Source organism: Bos javanicus, chromosome 15 (genome assembly GCF_032452875.1).
Source record: "Bos javanicus breed banteng chromosome 15, ARS-OSU_banteng_1.0, whole genome shotgun sequence".
Taxonomy (NCBI): domain Eukaryota; kingdom Metazoa; phylum Chordata; class Mammalia; order Artiodactyla; family Bovidae; genus Bos; species Bos javanicus.
In genome coordinates, this window is record NC_083882.1 from 50,581,107 (window position 1) to 50,603,962 (window position 22,856).

Below are 22,856 nucleotides of genomic sequence, written 5' to 3' on the forward strand. Positions count from 1 at the left end.
CACAGTCAAAGGCTTTGGCATAGTCAGTAAAGCAGAAATAGATGTTTTTTCTGGAACTCTCTTGCTTTTTTAATGATCCAAAGGATGTTGGCAATTTAATCTCTGGTTCCTCTGCCTTTTCTAAATCCAGATTGAACATCTGGAAGTCCATGGTTCACGCATGTACTGTTGAAGCCTGGCTTGGAGAATTTTGAGTATTACTTTACTAGTGTGTGAGATGAGCACAATTGTGCAGTAGTTTGAGCATTCTTTGGCATTGCCTGTCTTTGGGATTGGAGTAAAACTGAACTTTTCCAGTCCTGCAGCCACTGCTGAGTTTTCAAAATTTGCTGGCATATTGAGTACAGCATTTTCACAGCATCATCTTTTAGGATTTGAAATAGCTCAACTGGAACTCCATCACCTTCACTAGCTTTGTTCATAGTGATGCTTCCTAAGGCCCACTTGATTTCGCATTCCAGGATGTCTGGCCCTAGGTTGGAGATCACACCATCATGATTATCTGGGTCATGAAGATCTTTTTTGTATAATTCTTCCGTGTATTCTTGCCACCTCTTCTTAATATCTTCTGCTTCTGTTAGGTCCATACCATTTCTGTCCTTTATTGTGCCTATCTTTGCATGAAATGTTCCCTTGGATGGATCTCTAATTTTCTTGAAGAAACCTCCAGACTTTCCCAGTCTATTGTTTTCCTCTATTTCTTTCCATTGATCATTGAGGAAGGCTTTCTTATCTCTCCTTGCTCTTCTTTGGAACTCTGCATTCAAATGGGTATATCTTTCCTTTTCTCCTTTGCCTTTCACTTCTCTTCTTTTCTCAGCTATTTGTAAGGCCTCCTCAGATAATCATTTTGCCTTTTTGCATTTCTTTTTCTTGGGGATGGTCTTGATCGCTGCCTCCTGTACAATGTCATGAACCTCTGTCCATAGTTCTTCAGGCACTCTATGAGATCAAATCCCTTGAATCTATTTGTCACTTCCACTGTATAATCATAAGGGATTTGATTTAGGTCGTACCTGAATGGTCTAGAGGTTTTCCCTACTTTCTTCAATTTAAGAGCTCTACGACTAGTGGCATTTCTTTGCCTGTGACTCCTCTGATATGCCCATGCCTAGTACACAGTGCCTGGCATGTAGCTGGTTTTTCAAACAGGTAATTTTCCTTTTTTTTCCCAAATGTGTCACTGGGCTCTGTTTAAAGATGTGGTTTTCTGTCTCTCAGTGATGAGGTCCTGACATCTCTCTGGTTTTCTCAGGTATCAAACCTCCGTTATTTTGCTTGTTTTGTACTATTAGTGCTGACATAATCTGGCCTTTTGTATTCTCATAACAATTTTTATTATTCATCATGGTATGCTGGATATTGAAATTATTTATAAGCAGCAGCATTCACTCTCCCTTAATTATAAACCCTGTAAGAGATGTTTTGTTTGTGTTATATCTTAGCTTCTAACAGAGCACTGTGCCCAGAGTAGGTGCTCAGGAAATGTCTCTGAGAGTGTAAGGCAAGAGCAAAGAAACAATATTACAGGCTCATTCTGGCTTGACAGTTTCTGGCTTGGAATACTTCATCTTGACATACACAAAATGTAGAATTATTTCAAGTACGGTTTTCTTGGAAAGCCTTTTGCAAATACCCCAAATCATTTGTAAACAGAATTGAAGTGATTCCTTTTTTAATAATTTCTCTACTTCCAAGTAACCTCAGAAAGTTGTTAACTTCAAAAACTGAGTCCCAGGTTCTATGAAAAATGATAAGAAATAGGTCAAAGACTTGTGGAAAATGAGATGTGAACCCATTATTATAAATTATCATATCATTCATTTAATATATTTTTAGTTTATCTTCCTGATCAATACATACTTATTAAATGTAAAAGCTGTAAAAAAAAAAAAAAGATTTTCAGAAATCACTATAGTTTTAATTAATATCAAAAAGTGCTAATAGAACCTGTTAATCTTTCAAACTTTCACAGTTAACTGCTAAATACATGCCAGTTGCATGACACAGTATCTATTGATACTTCATTTTTTTAAGTATTTTTTAATTGTTTATTTATTTATTTTTGGCTGCTCTGGGTCTTTCTTGCTGCGTGTGATTTCTTTAGTTGCAGCAAGCAGAGGTTACTCTCTAGCAGAGGCATGTATTTCTCATTGCAGTGGTTTCTCTTATTGCAGAGCACTGGCTGTAAGTACCCAGGCTTCAGTACTTGAGGCACACAACCTTATTTGCCCCAAGACATGTGGGATCTTCTCAGACCAGGAATCAAATGTGTGTCCCCTGCATTGGCAGGCAGATTTTTTTTTTTTTTTAACCGTGGACCACTAAAGAATCCTGATACTTCAGTTCTATAAAATGATCAAAGCCATGGCAGTGCCATGGGTGTAGTATCCAGAAAAAATTTTCCTTTTTAAATAAATATTCCCTTTTTGTTACTTCTCATTTCCCTTATGAAATTTGCTAATATATTCTGACAGTAATTTGATTGGTTCTCTGGAAACAGTCTCATTTTTGTAAACTGGAGAATATGAAGTCATAGTTCACTGATTTGACCAACTCATGTAATTTAACATTCTTTTTTCCTTGAATTTTCCATTAATCAAATTAAAAATTTTCCTGTTAAAACTAAGAGATTTATTTAGGAAATTCTTGACCTTGCACTTTGGGTAAAACTGTGTTCTGGAAACTCTTAGGTTCCCTTAAGGAACAGTGATCTTAACATTGGTTACAAGTTCATTGTGGCTCAACTCTCTTTCACATATGCCATTCTAAAAGCTTTGGAATACTAATCTCTGTTTTCCCCATACCCGTTCTTCCAATTCATACAGACCTATTTACCCAGGATGCAATTGCTTATTCAATGAAAAATAAAGTTATGTTCCCCTCCAAAGCAAAGCAGTAAGATTCTATTAGGTGTCTCCTTAGAAGCATGTCTTAACAAAATGGAGAAAAATCTGTTCTTTGCTAATGGAGAAAAGCTAGTCTGTAAAGAAACTGAAGCAATATATTTGAAACTGACAGCATGTTATATCAACCAGGGGCCAGAGGCCTCTGTAGGTAATAAGTCTGTGTTCTAGCTCTCCATCTCTCTAATGCAATTCCAGATGCTATAAGGGTCTGGACAAGGGTCAAATGAAAATGGTCATTTGAAAGGTTAGATACTATAGTCACCTGCACATGACCGCACTGATGCTTAAGTCATTTATTATCACTTAATACATGTTATTTTGCATTATAAGTATCTCTCAATATTTTCTGGCTTCCCAAATTATCTGTAAGCTTCACTGCTTTCTCTTCTCTTGACCAATGTAATACTGCTCCTCCAAAGCCTCAATCATTTGTCTCTGATGCCAACTATACAGAATATATTCCAAAGAGGATGGAATATGATCAGCTAGTCTTGGGTCAAGTTTCTTTTCTTAGTTCTGCCATCTCTGGCTAGAAGAAAAGATCACATAATATAAACCTTGCTATCAGCAAAATGCTCCAGGGAAAAAAAATCATGAGCAGGGGCAAATACAAAAAAAAAAAAAAAAGTATTTTTAAAGCAGTTGAAATTTTGCAATTATTTTATCAATTTATATCAGCCATTCATATTTACATGGTATATAGATCTTCATCTCTGGTTAGCTTTTGGTTGAATAAAATTATCTGTAATTGGATTGCCTGTTTAAATGTAAGTTTTTTGGTTATTCCAGAATTTCATCTTGGAATTCTGTACTTTTTAATTCATCATGTCAAACTTGCAAAATACCACATCCTCTTCCCTCATTTTCCTGCTGACTGGTGTTCCCGGGCTGGAAGCCTTCCACACCTGGATCTCCATTCCCTTCTGCTTTCTCTATGCAACTGCTCTCTCAGGAAACAGCCTGGTTCTCTTTGCCATCGTCACTCAGCCCAGCCTCCACAAGCCCATGTATTATTTCCTCTCCATGCTGTCCACCACTGACCTTGGCTTGTCTGTATCTACTCTGTTCACCATGCTGGGTATATTCTGGTTCAATGCCAGGGAGATCAGCTTTAATGCCTGCTTGTCACAAATGTTCTTTATTAAATTCTTCACTGTCATGGAGTCATCAGTGTTGTTGGCCATGGCTTTTGATCGTTTTGTGGCCATCTCTGACCCCCTCAGGTATGCCATCATTTTGACGGACTCCAGAATAACTCAAATTGGAGTGGCCATTGTCATCAGGGGGACGCTAACGCTCACGCCGATGGTAGCACTTCTTACGAGACTGTCCTATTGCCACAGCCGCGTGCTCCACCACTCCTACTGTTTCCACCCTGATGTGATGAAGCTCTCGTGTACAGACACCAGGCTCAACAATGCAGTGGGGCTGACTGCCATGATCTCGACTGTTGGTGTGGACTCCATCCTCATCCCCTTTTCTTATGTTTTGATCATTAAGACTATCCTCAGCATTGCATCCCCAGAAGAGAGGAAAAAAGCCTTCAGCACATGTATCTCTCATATTGGGGCTGTTGCCATTTTCTATATCCCATTGATCAGTCTGTCCTTTGTTCACAGATTTGGGAAACGGGCCCCAGCCTACGTACATACTATGATAGCTAACACCTACCTGCTAATCCCCCCTGTCATGAACCCCATCATCTACAGTGTGAAGACAAAACAGATATGCAGAGCTGTGATAAAAATTCTCCACTCCAAAGACACATAGAATCATAGAAACAGTCTATGTCAGGTTGTTTTATCAATTGAAAAGTGAATCTGATGATCGTTGATGCCAAATGTGCAAATATTTAAAATCAAAGATGAAATATATTTAGAAAATCAGCTTGACTGACCCATATATTTTACAAATGAGGAGATGAGACATTAGAATAGGAGGAACAAACAGCTTTACTGTCTAGAATTTCTCCTCCAATGACTGCTTATTCTAAGCTGTTGTTTATCCTGCCAGTAGTCTGTCTCTTTTTACTTCATCCACTTCTCAGCAGGTAAGATGACACAGTATGAAAAAGTCACTCCTTTTTGAGAAATAGGTAGTATTTCCTAACCGTACTAATAATTTTAACTAATATTTATTATTTCCTTTGACCGGTCATTGTTCTGTTTTTTACACATATTAACACATTTTTATATTCGAAACAAAATGATAAGATAGTCACTTTTAGTATTAATGAGAAAAACTGAAGCACAAAAATGTTAAGTAACATGCTTAAACAGCTAGTAAGTAATGAAGCCATATTTCCTTTCCACCTACAAACTGACTTCCTTCAGGGTCCTCCTACTCTTAACCTTAATTGTGTATGTAGTATAAACAATATATGTATTTATATAGCTATACTATATTTATATGTAATATAAACATGTATACACAATATAGCATATAATTATACATGAATTGGATCCCCTAGAGGAGGAAATGGCAGCCCACTCCAGTATTCCTGCCAGGAGAATTCCATGACAGAGGAGCCTGGCAGGCTACAGTCCATGGGGTTGCAGAGAATGGGACACGACTGACCATCTGAGCAGCAGCGTACATAAATTAACTAACTTGTACAGAGGGGACACAATTTAGACAAACAAACAAAAAATAAAACTGTATTCTCTAGAAATTTTCAACCAATTAATCAAACAAAAGCCTAAAACAAAGTCCTCAAACCTCACAAATGTATTTCTACCTGATGTTCTTTCCCAGCTAAGTATATTCCAGAATTTCTCTCTGACCTCCCTCAACTTTCTGCCCCAGCAGAAACTAATAAGTGACTAGAATTGCAAAGGAATTACAAGTTGTATTATCAGAATTGTTTTAATTTATAACATTTATTTCATGTATGGCTTAATCCAGCAAGTTAATTATTTTTTCCAACCTGGGTATATCCAATAATTCTCAAAAATTTAAAGTGCATGTTTCAATGATACATGTATTCACTCAGTAATCACTCAGTAATGGTGGGCCCTATAGCTGGTATCAGATCCAACAAGGAAGTAGAAGTAGTCATTCATAGCTACAGGGAATTTATTCACAGTACCAGCTACTTAATAGTTAGGATGATGTCAAACTCCTCAGCATGTTTGACAATAGTACTTTCAGAGTCAATTACTATTAATCTTCATCTTCGTTATCATTTTATGTTGAAATGTCCCAGAACTTTGTTCTGAGACCTGTCTTATTCTTTGTTATATTCTCATTTCTGGTCATCTAATTTAACATAATGTCTTTACATACCATCTATAAGCTTGTAAATCCCAAATAAGTATTTATAATATAGTCCAGACTCATATCTAATTGCCTGTGCATTAGTATCTTCATTTGGACATCTAAAAATCATCTTAGACTCATCATATCCAAATCCATATCCTGGTATTCACACCAAGGAAAAAACATTCTCAATCACAGTTTTCTATAACCCAGAAACTCTGCCTTTGAAGATGCTGAGAAAAGACTTGGAGTTATTTCTGGCACATGTCCGTCTCCCCCATTCTACATCCAATCTTTAGCAAATGCTGATGACTCTTCATTCCAGGTGTTCCAGATGTTGATATCTGGAATACAACTACTTTCTACTACTTCTACTGCTAGTTAAAAGGATTATCTTAATACACAAGACAAATCATGTCACATCCTGTGTTCAACATGTTCCAGAGGTCTCCTGTCTTACCCAAGAAACATTTACAGTCATTATAATACCTGACAAGGATTTATGTGCTCTGACTCATCTTCATCAGCTCAAGTTCAACTCCTACTACTCTCCTCCTTACTCATTCTACTGCTGCTGCTGCTGCTGCTGCTGCTGCTGCTAAGTCGCTTCCGTCGTGTCCAACTCTGTGCAACCCCATAGACGGCAGCCCACTAGGCTCCTCTGTCCCTGGGATTCTCCAGGCAAGAATACTGGAGTAGGTTGCCATTTCCTTCTCCAATGCATGAAAATGAAAAGTGAAAGTGAAGTTGCTCAGTCATGCCCGACTCTTCTCAACCCCATGGACTCCAGCCTACCAGGCTCCTCCATCCATAGGATTTTCCAGGCAAGAGTACTGGAGTGGGTTGCCATTGCCTTCTCCTACTCTCTCTACTACAACCACACTAACCTGCAAACATTCCCTTAAACACACCGAGCATGCTTCACCCTCAGACTTTGCACTTGCAGATCTCTTTACTTGAGATGTTCTTCCTCCCAATGCGTTATTTACTGCCTGTCACCATGCAGTCTCCACTCATGCGCCTCCTTATTACAGGGCCCTTTATACTACAAAAAATAATAATGACAACACCACCTCTTCCTCAGTTCCTGCCTTCATTCACTCTCTTCCTTACCTACCTTGTTTTAACTTCTAGCACTTTCACACTCTCTGTAATGCATTACATATCTGTTTATCTCTTTTCTAGCTTCCCCATTAAAAGGTAAGGTCTTTGAGAATAAGGACTTTGTTTCATTTAAGCTCTCTTCCTACCAGATAGAAAAAAAAAATCATAAAATCTGTGTGGCCTGCTCAAAGTCATTGCTTCCCCTCCACCCAGAGCTCCAGGCACAACAAACAACTTGCATTTCCTTAGCCTTGATTGCTCTATCTCACTTTCAAGCCTTTGCACAGGCTCCTCCACTTACAGCACCCTCACTCTCTTCCCTCTAACCAAGTAGAAGCAGCTTTCCTTCAGAGATGTTTTCATGATGTCTCAAGTCTCTCTGGTGTCCTTTTCAGGTTCTCCTGCATCATTTTGTGCTTCTTCATGGCACCCTTTTTCAGACTCTACTGTAAGCATTCTTCCCACAAAAGACTCTGCTTACTTCTTGAGATCAAGGGACGATGTCTCAGTCACCATTAGAAATAAGAGAAAATGAGCACATGATGTGGGATCACAGACTCAATTTTTGTTTGATATTTCCACACATGACATAAGATAGGGCAGGGAGATAGGGGAGAGAGACAAAGAGGTGCTTGGGCTAGAGAAGATGGATTGGGGTACCCAGCGTCCTAAATATGGGAGGAGATGGAACTTCAGTCTTAAGAACTAGACAGCCAGGAAGCTCTCACTACTTCTACAGATGTTTCTCTCCCATCAGCACCCTCCTGCAGGACCAACACTAACATGTGAAAAGCCCCACTGTGCAACCATCCAAGCAACTTGTAAGCTTCCATTCCCAGGGAGGGCATAATGTAGACGTTAAGGGAAATGGGGCTGGGGTGCAGAGCAAATGTCATCTCTGACCCAAGGGACAAGCTTACAATGAATTGGAGATTTTCCTAAAGGCCAGAGCAGTGGTAGACACATGGCCACTATTTCACTTGGACTTCTTAATGAAAATCCTTAAATGTTCCATAAGTCCTATGAGGCCCTATAGATCCAATTGCCCATTACTTCTCTGATTGTATCTCCCTACTACTCTTGCCCTGGTTCCCTCTGCTCGGCACAGTGGCCTTCTTGGTGTTCTAAACCCCCAGATACATTCTCTTCTCAGGAAATTTATTTGTGGTTTCTTTTCCTTCTTCCTGGAATAGTCTTCTTCAAATACTTCCATGGATATATTTCTCACTCTGTTAGGCTTCTCCTTAAATGCTTTCATTCTGTGTGGTCTTTGTAATATTGTGCAATAGTTTCATTTAAAATTTCTACTATCCCCTTGAGATGTATTTATTTCCTTCTTCCCTTTATTTTTTTTCTCCTGAAGCCTACCTAACATCCTCTTTCATTTTTTATAGCAACTCCATGTACTGTCTGTACCCTAACCAGAATACTCCATGAGGCTGGAGATTTGTATGTGGCATCTATTTTTCTTATTACATTGCTGTCATTGTTCAGTTGCTAGATCATGTCCAACTCTTTGTGACCCCATGAACTGCAGCATGCCAGGCTTGATAAATCTTTGTTGAATGTAAATAAATAAAGAATCTGAATACTTGGTTCTCTGACCATATTATAATTCATGAACCATATGACCTAAGCAAAGAGCCTTTAGGTTATGTGTATGCTTTATCTGTGACACAGGTGCAATAAAAAGTGGCTTCCTCACCTGAAAGTCCATTTCATCAACTGAAAGAAAAGCTGGGGCTGGGAAAAGAGAAGTTCAAGAGGTGCATGGCCTTATTTTGAATTATGGGACTATATTTTTGTGTGCCTGTCTCAATAAAGAGGATATGAACTCCTAGAGCTCAAGAACCAAACTACATACACTGGCAGGTGTGTCTAGTAAAGTGGCTAACTAGAGTTTGAGTTACTTGGATGGGCAGATATAGATTGTCGAGAGCCGTGTATGTGTAAGTATGGGAGTGATGGCAGAGGAAGTGGGCCCCTGGTAATCTTCGCCCATCCACCCCCACCAGACTGAAACAGTGGGAAGCCTGTAGGAGTGACATACAAGTGGCCATGGAGGTATTGCCCCCTGCCTGCCCAGCCTCCAGGCCCTCAGTCCATATTCCCATAGCCTATCCCCATAGGATTCCTAGGCAGTTATAAATAAATCTGTGCCTGAAAGGGAGAATCGGCTTCAGCTGCCTCTCATCAGGACTGTACCATATTCAAGTGAGTGCACCCTCGCTGGGGTCAGGCAGCCCATGGTCCCTGGCATCCTAAGGAACCCTGAAGACCCTACAAACTGTCTCGTGGCAGGGTAAGGGGAAGCCCTTGTATCCCACCCACATCTTCATGGATGAGGAAGAAGTATTTCAGAGCATTAGTTGCCACCCAGAAAGGCAAGTGAGACTAGATGCTACAGCCACACTCAGACCCAAAGAGAAGCGGCAACTGGGTCTGGCTAGCATCCCTTTAGGCAGAAGACCAGACCACATGGGAGGAAAGCATGAGGTCTTCTGGGATAGGTAACTGGGGAGATGAAACAATGGCCCCAAGTCTTAGGCTGCTACCAGCAAAGCAGAAAAGGTGCCCTGCAGAAAGAAGAGTCAGGGAGATATCTGACTCTGAGGCCACCAGAGACCCTTCTGTCTGCCCATGTGAATGCTGTCATCAGAGGCGCTGAGAAAGGAAAAATGCATTACTGTCCTCCCCTTGCTACCCTCCATGCTTGTGAGCATCTACCTCTGAAAAATGCTTTTCATTCTCTGACAGCAGCTGAGGGGGACAAAGCTGGGATCTGATATTTGTCAAGGAAGGTAGCTGTAATATCTTGGCACATGTCTGAGAATGGAGAAGAACGGACAGTCATCAGAGGAGAGATTTTCTGACCTTTGAACCTGGATCTGTTCTTTCTTGCTTATCCAAGATGAGGATAATCTAAGTCAAAATTTTTAGTTTTCATTTTATCATATTGTGTTTTTAGATACCTGGTCATTCTCCTCTCCAAACCCTCTCTACTAAGGCCAAATAGAAAAGCATGTCTCAGCAGCAGAAAGGACACAGGTTAGGAGTGAAGAGGAATCCTGGTGGGGTGGGGAGAAGTGGGGAGGATGAACAGTTTAATCCCAATATCACTGATGAAATCACCTGCGGAGTGTATTCTAAAGATTCAGAACCTCTTTTGAAAAGCCAAGCCATTAGCTCTTTAGAGACAATTAGCTCTATATACCAGGGTACTTAGGGAGACTTTCAGGAAAGAGTTTGATGAGATCAGAACACAGAATAAGGCAGAGCAACACTGAGTTTCCTAAGAAATCAAAGATTCACCTAATATAAATAACTCATGGCCAGAGGTTCCAAGAAAGATAAAGCTCTGGGAGTATCAAGACTCAACTCAAGCTCTCTTTGTAGCAGTGAGAGTGGCCTTAGAGACAACTTTTAAAAGTAGAGAGACCCATCAGCCAGGAATGGAGAGAAAGCCTTCACAGGGGCCACACCTGGCAGCTAGGATCCTACCAGCACCTTCATCTCCAGGGAATTCATTGGTGGGAACTACTACCTTTCATTTGATGACCCCAAATAAGTTTCCCTGTTACCTTAAGATATTGACTTTGGCCTTTTTTCCTTAATTTTTATTTTGTGGGTTTTGTTTGTTTGTTTTTTATTATTTTTATTTTTTATTACAGTTGTATCTTTCCTCTCTTGCTGACCTCAGACCTGGAATCCTGAAAATTTGCAAGCAAACAAAGCAAAACAAAAACAAAATAAAAAATCTCCCTATCCCCACTGTTTGCTCTACCTTTTATTCCCTTCTCTGTCTTTTTAATTTCTACTCAATATTTCAAGACTGAACAGAAGGATCATCTTGTTTCAGAGAGTTTCCTCTGATGATGCTTCTCCCATCCTATGCGTTAAATGCACATCTTTTCCTAACTCATATCCCAAGATTCTAATATTTTCATTACTTATCTGTCTCTCACTCTAGGCAAGGTATCTGAAAGGCAAATGATGTGTCACAACACCTGAAAGGCAAAAATATGCATTTTTGTCTCTGTATTTTCAGCATCTAGCAAATATCCTTGATATATGGTAAGTCTTATAAGTAAATGCTTATAGAACAGAAAAATGATTCCCAGGGAACTTGAGAAGGACAGATTTTTGGGATGAGCATTGTTCTCTCCAGGTTCCCTTTTACAAATGTAAATGGACTTTGAGAGTAGTGACTGATAAGTGAATTTGAGCTGTCACTTTCCCCTTTGGCAGGAGGCTTCAGACAGCCTTTTTATGAAAGAACCCAGATGACTCGGAGGAGTGAGAGAAGAGAGAAGGGGAAGGAGAGCTAAGGTGTATTCAGTCCCCGGGTCTCTGGGGCCAGCCTCTCTGATTGTGCTCCCTGTCCTAGCCGGCTAGCAGGCTGCCAGTGTGACCTCACCTTCTCGGTGCCAGCTATGAGTACCTGCAACTTCACACATGCCACCTTTGTACTTATTGGTATCCCAGGACTAGAAGCAGCTCAATTCTGGATTGGCTTCCCCCTGCTTTCTATGTATGCTGTGGCATTGTTTGGAAATTGCATCGTGGTCTTCATCGTAAGGATGGAGCGCAGCCTCCATGCTCCCATGTACCTCTTTCTCTGCATGCTGGCAGCCATCGACCTGGCCTTGTCCACATCCACCATGCCCAAGATCCTCGCCCTCTTCTGGTTCGACTCCCGGGAGATCACCTTTGATGCCTGTATGACCCAGATGTTCTTTATTCACGCTCTCTCAGCCATCGAGTCCACCATCCTACTGGCCATGGCCTTTGACCGTTACATAGCAATCTGCCACCCGCTGCGCCATGCCGCAGTGCTCAACAACACAGTGACAGCCCAGATTGGCCTGGTGGCTGTGGTCCGCGGATCCCTCTTCTTCATCCCACTGCCTCTGCTCATCGAACGGCTAGCCTTCTGCCAATCCAACGTGCTCTCGCATTCCTATTGCGTGCACCAGGATGTAATGAAGTTGGCCTATGCAGACACATTGCCCAATGTGGTCTATGGTCTTACTGCCATTCTGCTGGTCATGGGTGTGGATGCCCTGTTCATCTCTTTGTCCTATTTTCTGATTATACGAACAGTTCTACAACTGCCTTCCAAGTCGGAGCGGGCCAAGGCCTTTGGAACCTGTGTGTCACATATTGGTGTGGTGCTGGCCTTCTATGTGCCTCTCATCGGCCTCTCAGTGGTGCATCGCTTTGGGAACAGCCTTCATCCCATTGTGCATGTTCTCATGGGTGATGTCTACCTACTTCTGCCTCCTGTCATCAATCCCATCATTTACGGTGCCAAGACCAAACAGATCAGAATTCGGGTGCTAGCTATGTTTAAGATCAGCTGTGACAGGGAGTTTCAGCCTGTGGGAGGCAAGTGACCCTTACCACGGCACTTATTCTTACCTTTAATGGCTTGATATAATGATTTACTAATGCTAGCTTGATCTCAGTTGCCCATAAACACGTCAGTGATTTTCTCTGGTTTGGCTTCTAAATACTTCCTCTGCTTGGGGTTAAATTTTTGAGGCTGCCATAATTATTTTCTGGGCTTCCCAGGTGGACACGAGCAGTAAAGAACCCATCTGCCAGTGCAGGAAATGTAAGAGACATGGGTTCAACTCCTGGGTCAGGAAGATCTGCTGGAAGAGGGTGCAGCAACCCACTTCAGTATTCTTGCCTGGAGAATCCCATGGACAGGGGAGCCTGGTGGGCTACAGTCCCTAAGGTTGCAGAGAGTCAGACACGACTGAAGCGACTTAGCATAATTCTTTTCCGCAGGTAAAAATGCTATTCAGTACTACTGATTCACCTGGAGAATTCCGTGGACAGAAGAGTCTGGTGGGCTACAGTCCCTGGGGTCTCAAAGAGTCAGACACAACTGAGTGACTAACACTACCACTATTACTACTATCCTTGTTATATAAAAAGCTAAAATTAGAAAATAAGCAGCAAAAAAATGTAAAGGAGAGTGGCAAAAGTAAAATTTGACTTTTAAACAAGGGAAAATTTTCTTTGATTATTAGTCCAAGAAACCTGCATTAACACAATAATTAGGTAACATTTTTGCTTATTTAATTAGCAGTTTTTATTAATGAAAATTCATAATGTAAAAGGAGTTTGTGTTGGAGCATATATGCTGTAGCAACACCACTGATGGTGCAACTGCCAAAATGTAGCAAGGGCTTTTTAAAAGTTATGAGTGTTAATGCTGTAATCTCTCTTTTGAAAATTTATTCTCATAAAATATCCCTAAATGCAGAAAACAAGTTTCTCATAAGATATATCAATCATACCATTATTTATAGTAATCATGTATTTGACATCCAAGGTTTGAAGTATGGGCTTCCTTGGTGACTCAGACATGGTCTTTTCACTTAATGGAACATTATGTGAAACAGTCCATGTTAAGGAAATATTATGTGACCTTTAAAGGCTCTGCTATAAAATGAAACATGCATGTAATGTTAAGAAAAATAAGGAGGATACATGATTGAAACTAACTTGTAAAACAATCTATGCCTTGAAAGAAATGTGCTCAAATTACTAGTGACTTACTTCTGTTTCTATCTTCTAATTCCTTTTTTATGGAGATCTTGTACATCTTTTATAATTTGTACAAGTTAGCATGTACAACTTTTAAAATGGAAAAAATGAAACTGATCATTTATGTACACCAGGGATTGTCAAAGACTCATTGTTTCCTATTTATTACCTGGGAAGTTCAGCTTTAAATAATAATGCCAATGAATATATCTTGAGTGGTTGCAATGTTCCAGAAATCTAAGTGCTTTATAGGTTTTATCTTATCTTCACACCAACTTTATGGCAGAGGGACTATTTTTGTCCTCCGTTACCAGTGCAAGAAATAAGGTTTACATTGAGAAAACTAAGGCACACAGTTTTATGGGTGCCATGCCATGATTCCAAATTAAATTTCATAACCAAATACAGTATTTAATGTCCATGCTGCATTGCTTCCTGTTTAACATCTGCCATTTATCTCCTCAGCCTGTGTAAATGCTGTTTTCCTTCTGCCATGTGCCTTATGAGATAAATGACTATTTGTGTTGAGAGATAACCCTGCCCTTGTTGTGAGCAACAAATCTAGGTTACTCTTCATGTTTTACAGCCAACCTTCATGTTCTACAGCCTGCTTCTTTCTTGACTAAGGGAGAATATTTTTGTCTATTTATCCCTAAAATCTTCTCAATCATGTCTCCCTTTTTTAAAGTGTTTTCTGTATCTGTCAAACATATCCAAGGTCTGAGTTTTAACTTAGGTAATGAGACATTATAAATTTTATTTCAAATTTTGCTAAGTGTTATACCTACTGCTTTCACATTCATAGAATCCTATGTGAGAGGTTCCCTGGTCTTCTTTCTCACCAGTGCAGAAAGCTAAATGTATCTTTTCAAGATGGACTATTCCCATTGTATCGTTGAGCAGGTCTGATGAGATGCTAAAGTCTGAGGACAATCACTGGGCCTATGTGTTCCCTCAGCAGCTTCACTGAACAAATCTTTTGTGGGTAACTAGGGTGGATAAACCATGGGGGGTGACTTCAGCCTGTAGGCTCTTGCTCAGAAAGGGGGAACCTCAGACTCTTAGCCTTTCTCCTGAAGAAGGGTCCTCCTAGCATATGATGTATCTGTGAGCATACAATTCTGATCGCCTGCCCAGAGACTGTAAAAGAGCCTCCAAAGTCTTGCAGTTCATCAATGCACATAGACCAGGTCTGAGAGGGAGAGAATGGAAGAATGAATGGCTCCTTTAAAAAAGCAAAGGCATGCTCATAAAATTTCCACTGTAAAAGTGGAAATTTGAGTATTGGGCCTCACCCCAAATAATGAGGTCAGGAGCCTCATTTGATGAAACTGACTATGTCTCTTCCCACAACTTCCATTCTCTTCTATTTTCCTGTGCATTGCTCTACCTGAAATCATACCCTCCTGACTACTTCCATACATCTAAGAGAATAACCAGATTAACAACTTAATAAAGTGTGCCATCTCTCGTTCCCAAATCTCTCACTGTTCACTGCTGTCCAATTTATTCATATTCCATTTCTGTCTCCCCTACATCTCCCTATGCACCAGGATTTTAACTTGAAAAAAAAAAAGTAGTCCAAAGACTATTCCCAATAGCCAAAATGTGGAAGAAACCCAGGTGTTCAACACATGAATGGATAAATACTGGTTATATACATACAACAGAATATTATTCAGCCATAAAAAAGAACAAAATATGATATATTCTACAACATGAATGAATCTTGAGAATATGATGTTAACTGAAATAAGCTAGACACAAAAGGACAAATATTGTAGGATTCCAATTATATAAGGTACTAAAAATTCATTGAACTAGAAAGTAAAATTCATCAAAATAGAAAGTAGAGGTTTCCAGGGGCTGGAGGCAGGGGAGAATGAGAGTTATTGTTTAGTGGATAACAGAATTTCAGTTTGGAATGATGAAAAAGTTCTAGAAATGGATAGCGATGATGGTTGCACAACAATGTGGATATACTTAATCCCACTGAATTGCACACCTAAAAATGTTTGTTAGAATGGTAAATTTTATGTATGTTTTACTATGATAATTATTTTTAAAATGTAAAACATCACTATCAATTTTATAACAAGAACATGTTGAAATGATTGCATCTAGGTTAAAGAAAGTATATTAAGTTTTTGTTGCTGCTGTTTAAGTATCCCAAAGAAGAACACATTTGATCACCATACTGAGAGGAAGGCAGAGCCCTGGGATGAGATTTAGGAACTCAGAACTCCAGTCGTGTTACTAAGCCTTGTGACCTTTTCTAAATCACATTATCTCTTTGAAGTCTGTAAACATGGTGATTAAATTATGTAAAGTCTAAAAAATCTAAATCCCATTTCCAATCTTTTTTTTTTTTTTTTCACTTTTTGGCTGCCCTGTGTGGCATGTGAGATCTTATTTCCCTGTCCAGGGTTCAAACCCCCTCCCTCGTCACCCCCTCTCCCTGCAGTAGAAGCTCAAAGTCTTAACTGCTGGACCACCAGGGAAGTTATATGATGTGCTCTGAACATTAAGAAAGTGAAAGTCACTCAGTCCTGTCTGACTCTTTGTGACCCCATGGACTGGGCCAGAACACTGGAGTAGGTAGCCTTTCCCTTCTCTGGGGTATCTTCCCAACCCAGGGATTGAACCCAGGTCTCCCTCATTGCAGGCGGATTCTTTACCACCTGAGCCACAAGTGAAGCGCAAACATTAAGAAGCCGGGAACAATTCGAAAAGTCCTGCAAGGCTGAATCTCTCCTGGGACTCCTTCAGAACTGCTTTCTGACCCACATAAGAAAACCAGCCTCCTTCCCTGAGGCCACACCTACTGTTTGCCCAAACACTGTATTTATCAACTTGACCTCCTACTCCCTGATTCTACCAATTATAGCTGTCTCCAAAAATCAAACCTTCTTTCAAAAATGGGGGAATTTCCACCTGGTAGATATGCATGGGCTCTCTGAAAGGAGGTCCAGTCCAGCAGAGAGAGAAAACCATTCTGATCATCAAGTCAATTCACTTTCTGTGAGGCTTGTTTTCCTCTTTAGTTTATTTTGAGCAATATTAGTGTCTACCCCTCAGTGCGTTTGTGAGGATTATGTGCAATTATCCATGCACAGTGCTTAGTGCAGTGTTTAATACATAGTATGAACTCAATAAATACTCATTATTATCATTGAGAAGAGATTGAGAAGATAGATAATAATCCCTGTCTTACAGGGATAATGAGGAGATAGGAATATGGGTTTCTGTCTGTGGCAAGCAAGACACACAAATTGTTTTAAAACACTGATTAGAGCACATTAGCCTAGGAGCTTGGAGTTTAAGACCTGGACTTTGTTCTTCTCCCACCCCTCCAATTCACATACACACACCAGGAGGACTAAGATTGGAAAATGAGATGAAGGAAGGGAGTGTAGTGGAGAGGGGAAGTGGGACTTAAATGGGATTCAATTTGGATTGAAATGACTGATTATATGCACTAGAGAAGAAAAATCAACAGAAAGGCCATAGTTTTCAAAACTATACCAGAAAAAATGCAATTGCATACTAGAAAGTGGCAAACTAAAAACAGGTTATGGCCATTACTTATTCCTTGTTCACACAAACCAGGGTCCTGGGAGAATGTTTGCCTTTTGTTTCCCAATGGCCTGGAAGGACTTCAAGAAGGAGGCCTCTGGGTGCCTGGGGAGCTGAGTCAACTGAGAGAGGTGGTCCCAGGCAGCCCCTGCCGTGAGAGGCCTCTGGGTCTCAGGCAAGTGCTCGCTGTCGTGAGAGTCTCTTTCCCAGTGAACAAGGATCTCTGGGGACCAAGGACCATAAAAGCTTTGCCCTGTTCCCAGCCATGTTTATGTTGGCCTGAACAGTGGAGGGCACCAGTTTAGGTATCGAGTTCCCCATGAGAGCCACAGTGTCTGAGGTTGCTCTATAAGCAAGACAACTCCCATCCCCACAATAATTACATTTACCCCCCACCTCTGAGCAGCATATCATTTACCCAACCCTGGACTGACAAGAAATAAGAACACCACATAAGTTTGTTTTGAGAGATAGAGATTTCCCCAGGCTTTAAAAATTATTATTAGAAGAAAAGATTTACTCTCAATACATATTTATGACCAGAGATTACCAGCATCACATATCTGAGATTCTTTCCAAAAATGATCACCACCAATTCTCCCAGCTCGTGCCAGAATTCATGCCCAATGTCCATGTTTAAATGTCATTTAACTTGAAATATTTAAGCATAATTTACAACCTTCTAGGCCTTGTAAGAAATGAAGAGAATACCAAAATAAACAATAGTGGATGTTAGAGTGTATGTCAGATATTACCCAAAAGGAAAGAGATAACAAGTGTTGGCAAGGATGTGGTGAAAAAGGAACATATGTGCACTGTTAGTGGGACTGCAAATTGGTACAGGCATTAGGAAAAACAGTATGGAGCTTATTCAAGAAATTAAAAATAAAAATACCATAAGCAATCATTACCTCAAAGAGATACCTGCACTCTCATATCAGCATCATTCACAGTACTCAACGTATGGAAACAGCCTAAGCATCTATCAGCAGGTGAATGGATAGAGAAAATGTGATGTACATATATATTACATATATATATGTAATATATATATACACATAATATATGGATATTATTCAGCCTTTTTGTGGTGGATTCATTTTGATATTTGGCAAAACTAATACAATTATGTAAAGTTTAAAAATAAAATAAAATTTAAAAAAAATAAAAGGAAACTCTGACATTTGTTACAGGATAGATAAAACTGAAGGGCATTATTCTAAATGAAACATTCTAGACAGAGATAGACAAATAGTTCATATTCTCACTTATATGTGGAATCAGGAGAAAAAAACATCAAACTCAAAGAAACAGAGCAGAATGGTTTTTGTCGGAGGCTGGGAATTGGGGCAGTGAATAGGAAAATGTTGATGAAAAAAATATAAACTCTTAGTTATAAGATAAGTAAGTTCTAAGGATCTAGAGTGTAATGTGATGACTATAGTTAATAACACTACCTTGTATAACTGAAACGTGCTAAGAGAGTACAACTTCAGTGTTCTCAGCAAGAAAAAAACTAAGTTTTTTGAGGTGATCGATTTTTGTTAATTAACTGAATGGTGGGGATCCAGCCCTTTCACAATATATATGTATATATAATTGCCACATTTTACCTTTTAAGTATATTACAATTTTATTTGTTAATTATACCTCAATATATACATAAATTTCAGTCACTGACCTGAATGTAAAACTTTTTTAGACATAAGCATAAATCTATAAAACTTAGTCTTGACACCAAAAACATGATTCATTTAAGGAAAACTGATAAATTAAGCTTCACTAAAATTAAAAATTGCAGCTGTATCAAAGACTCAGTTTGAAGGATGAAAAGACAACATACAGAGTGTGAGAATATGTGTGCCAATTACATATCCAACAGAGGCCTAGTATCTAGAATATAAAAAGGACTTTGAAAATTTAGAATAAAAAAATCTAAAGATAGGCAAAAATCATAAAGTGACATTTTATGGAAAAAGATACATAGATGCAAATAAATACATGAGAAGATGTTCAAAATTATTAGCCCCATAGAAAATGAAAATTAAAACCATGACGAGATACAAATACATATCTATAAGAATAGCTAGCGTTTTTGTTTTTTTTTTTTAACAAATGTGAAAACATCAAATGCTAGCAAGGATGTTGGGAAACTGGATGCTTAATACACTGCTGAGGAAATGTGAAAAGGCATAGCTAGTCACTCTGAAAAACATTTTGGTAGTTTCTAAAAACTGAACATGCAACAAACATATGACTGAGCATCTGCACTCTGGTATTGATCTCAGAGAAATGAAGAAATACGTGTACCAAAAGATTGTACAAAAATGTTTGTAGTAACTTTAAAATACTAACCCCAAACAGGAAATAAGACATAATGTACTTCAACAGGTGAATTGTTAAAAACAAACAAACAAAAAAACAGTGGTAATAGCCATACCCTACAATATTGCTCAGCATTTAAAAAGAATAAACTGTTGAAGATGGTGAAATAGGAAGACCCTGACCACACTTCCTCCGATGGTTACATCAAAATTACAACTGTTTACAGAGGTGGCTCAGATGGTAAAGAATCCGCCTGCTATGCGGGAGACGTGGGTTCGATCCCTGAGTTGGGAAAATCCTCTGGAGAAGGAAACAGTTACCCACTCTGGTATTATAGCCTGGAGAATTCCACTGACAGAGGAGCCTAGTGGGCTATAGTCTATAGGGTCACAAAGAGTCAGACAAGATTGAGCGAGTTTCACATACATACATACAGAGCACATACAGAGCAACTATATATGAGACAGTTTTCCACAGCTAAAGATACAAAGAAGAAATCACAATGAACGGGTAGGAGGTGCAGAGACACAATGTAGTCAAAATTCACAACCCTGGGAAGGCAACACACAAATAGGTGGATAATCACAATAGCAGAGATTCTCTCCAAGGCACAAAGGGCCCAAACCCTACATCACGGTCTCCGACAGGGGTTTTGCATCAGAAAGATGAACCCCGAGAGCATCTGACTTTGAAGACCAGCAATGGCACCCCACTCCAGGACTCTTGCCTGGAAAATCCCATGGATAGAGGAGCCCGGCTGGCTACAGTCCATGGGGTCGCTAAGAGTCGGACACGACTGAGCAACTTCACTTTCACTTTTCACTTTCATGCATTGGAGAAGGAAATGGCAACCCACTCCAGTGTTCTTGCCTGGAGAATCTCATGGATGGCAGAGCCTAGTGGGCTGCTGTCTATGGGGTCGCAGAGAGTCAGACACGACTGAAGCGACTTAGCAGCAGCAGCAGGGTTTGCATATGGGAGAGGTAGAGGGCTGTAGGAAAAATCCCCATGCTCTGAGTCCCAATAGAAATTAAGGAAATAATCCCACTCACAATTACATCAGAAAGAATAAAAAACCTTGGAATAAATCTAGCTAAGGAGGTAACAGACTTGAACTTGGAAAACTATAAAACTGATGAAAGAAATTGAAGATGAAAAACAGAAATACATAATAGTCTCAGATTCCTGAAACTAATACAATATTGTAACTCAATTATATAGGCACAAGCTATTAATACATGGAATAAGCTGGATAAATCTCCAGATAGTCATGCTGAGTGTAAAAAACATAGTCCCCCAAAATTATATACTATACCATTTCATCTGTAAAACAATCTTGCATTGACAAAAGTATAGAAATAAGTAACACACTAGTGATTGCCAGGGATGAAAAAGGGGGTGGGAAACAGGGGAGTGGGAGTCCACATAAAAGAAGAAAAAAAAAATGAGGGAGCCTTGTGGTGAAGGAAATGTTTAGTATCATGACTATAGCAATGCCAGTATTCCTAAATTGGTATTGTACTGTTGTTTCACAAGATGTTAACTTTGGGAGAATTGAGTGAAGGATATATGGTGTTTCTGTGTTGTCTTACAGCTGCATATGAATCTACAATTGTCTCAAAAAGAGTTTTAAAGAATAAATTATCTCAGTTTCTGCTTTGCCATTCCAAGATTTCTTGTTGTTGTTGTAAGTGATGGACAGCCAACAAAGAAGTGGTTAAAAGCTTGGAGATGGGGTTGATATGAAACACACTTGCCTTAGAATGGTCCGTCTAGTATGGTGTAGATGTAGGAGTGGAAGCAGGAAAAAGAGCAGATGGACTAGGCAAGACTCAGAGAGGGCACATTTGATGGCCCTTGTTTCTCATTGTGAAGCTGGGAGCAGCAACATGAGCTACTGGGAGTGAGATAGCAGATTGGACAAAGAGCTTGAGAAGAATGGCGACAATTTAAAAACCAAAAGGAAAATTATGGAGTACTGCTGAAATCTCAGCTCAGGTAAATGAACATGAATTTATTTTGATATAAGATTTTAAAGTTGAGTAATTTTTCCTAAATTTATTTATCACCTATGGAGGAGAAAGGGAGATACACTGGGCCCAGTTCATCTGGGAGTGCTGTGCTAAGTCGATTCAGTCGTGTCTGACTCTGTGTGATCCTATGTACTGTAGCTGGCCAGGCTCTTCTGTCCATGGGTATTCTCCAGGCAAGAATGCTGGAGTGGGTTGCCATGCCTTCCGCCAAGGGATCTTCTCAACCCAGAAATTGAACTCGGATCTCTCACGTCTCCTGCTGCTGAGTTCTTTACCATCCTGAGTTCTTTACCACTAGTGCCACCTGGGAAGCCCTCAGCTTGGAGAGTGCAGCCAAAATCAGAGGAGAAAAGTCAGATGTGTTCATAGAAAGCGGCTCCAAGTGAGTGACATTAGTCCAAATTGATTTAGGAAAGAGCTGAGGTCACAGCTATTTTGGAGTAGAACTCTCAAGAAAGGGAGAAAGAAGGGACACAGAACTTATATGTGGGAAGAAACATCAAGAAATGGAGAAAGATTTGAACTGAGTTTTGAATGGCTCTGTAGTTCATATTGTTTCTACTAAGCTTCCTCCTTTTGACCTAGATTCAACAGGGCAGCCCCAGGCTAGGCGTGTGGGCAGAATCTGTGCCAGCTGCAGTCTGGAGCTACAAGCCTAGTCTTGGAGTCTGTCCCAGAATGAGAGCTGAGAGTTCAGAACAGGGTCTGTGGGTCTTTTAGAAGTCTGAGCTCTCTCCACTTCCTCTAGGAAGCCTTCCCTGATGCCCTCTGGCTGGGGGAGGCCAACATTACTAGGGCCCCAACACATCACTCCACCCCCCACAAAAATGGGCTGTTCCTGCAGGATTTGTCTTGGAATTTGGCCAAGAGGGGGCTGGCTTGAGGAATATTGTCTTTGAAGGATTTCAAATGCGATTGAAGTGGATAGTCTGTGAAGATAATTTAAAATTGCTGGGGTATTGTAGAATCTATGAGTCTGTCTCCTTTCCTCCATTATTGTTTAATTGCTCCAACCACTTCCCCATTCCAAGAGCTAGCCACAAATTGTTCAGTCCTCGGGGACCTGAGTGGAGTGGCTCCTCTGTGGCTC

At 40.0% G+C, this 22,856-nt stretch overlaps 2 protein-coding genes across 2 annotated transcripts; both read left to right on the forward strand.

The window, feature by feature from the left end:
• The first annotated feature begins 195 nt into the window (after positions 1–195).
• Positions 196–4,840, forward strand: LOC133226767 (olfactory receptor 51F2-like). Its single transcript, XM_061380634.1, has one exon. The coding sequence runs from the start codon at positions 3,735–3,737 to the stop codon at positions 4,677–4,679; it is 945 nt and encodes a 314-aa protein (XP_061236618.1). The 5' UTR covers positions 196–3,734; the 3' UTR covers positions 4,680–4,840.
• Positions 4,841–6,737: 1,897 nt separating this feature from the next.
• Positions 6,738–21,403, forward strand: LOC133226768 (olfactory receptor 51E2). Its single transcript, XM_061380635.1, has one exon. The coding sequence runs from the start codon at positions 11,705–11,707 to the stop codon at positions 12,665–12,667; it is 963 nt and encodes a 320-aa protein (XP_061236619.1). The 5' UTR covers positions 6,738–11,704; the 3' UTR covers positions 12,668–21,403.
• Positions 21,404–22,856: the final 1,453 nt, after the last annotated feature.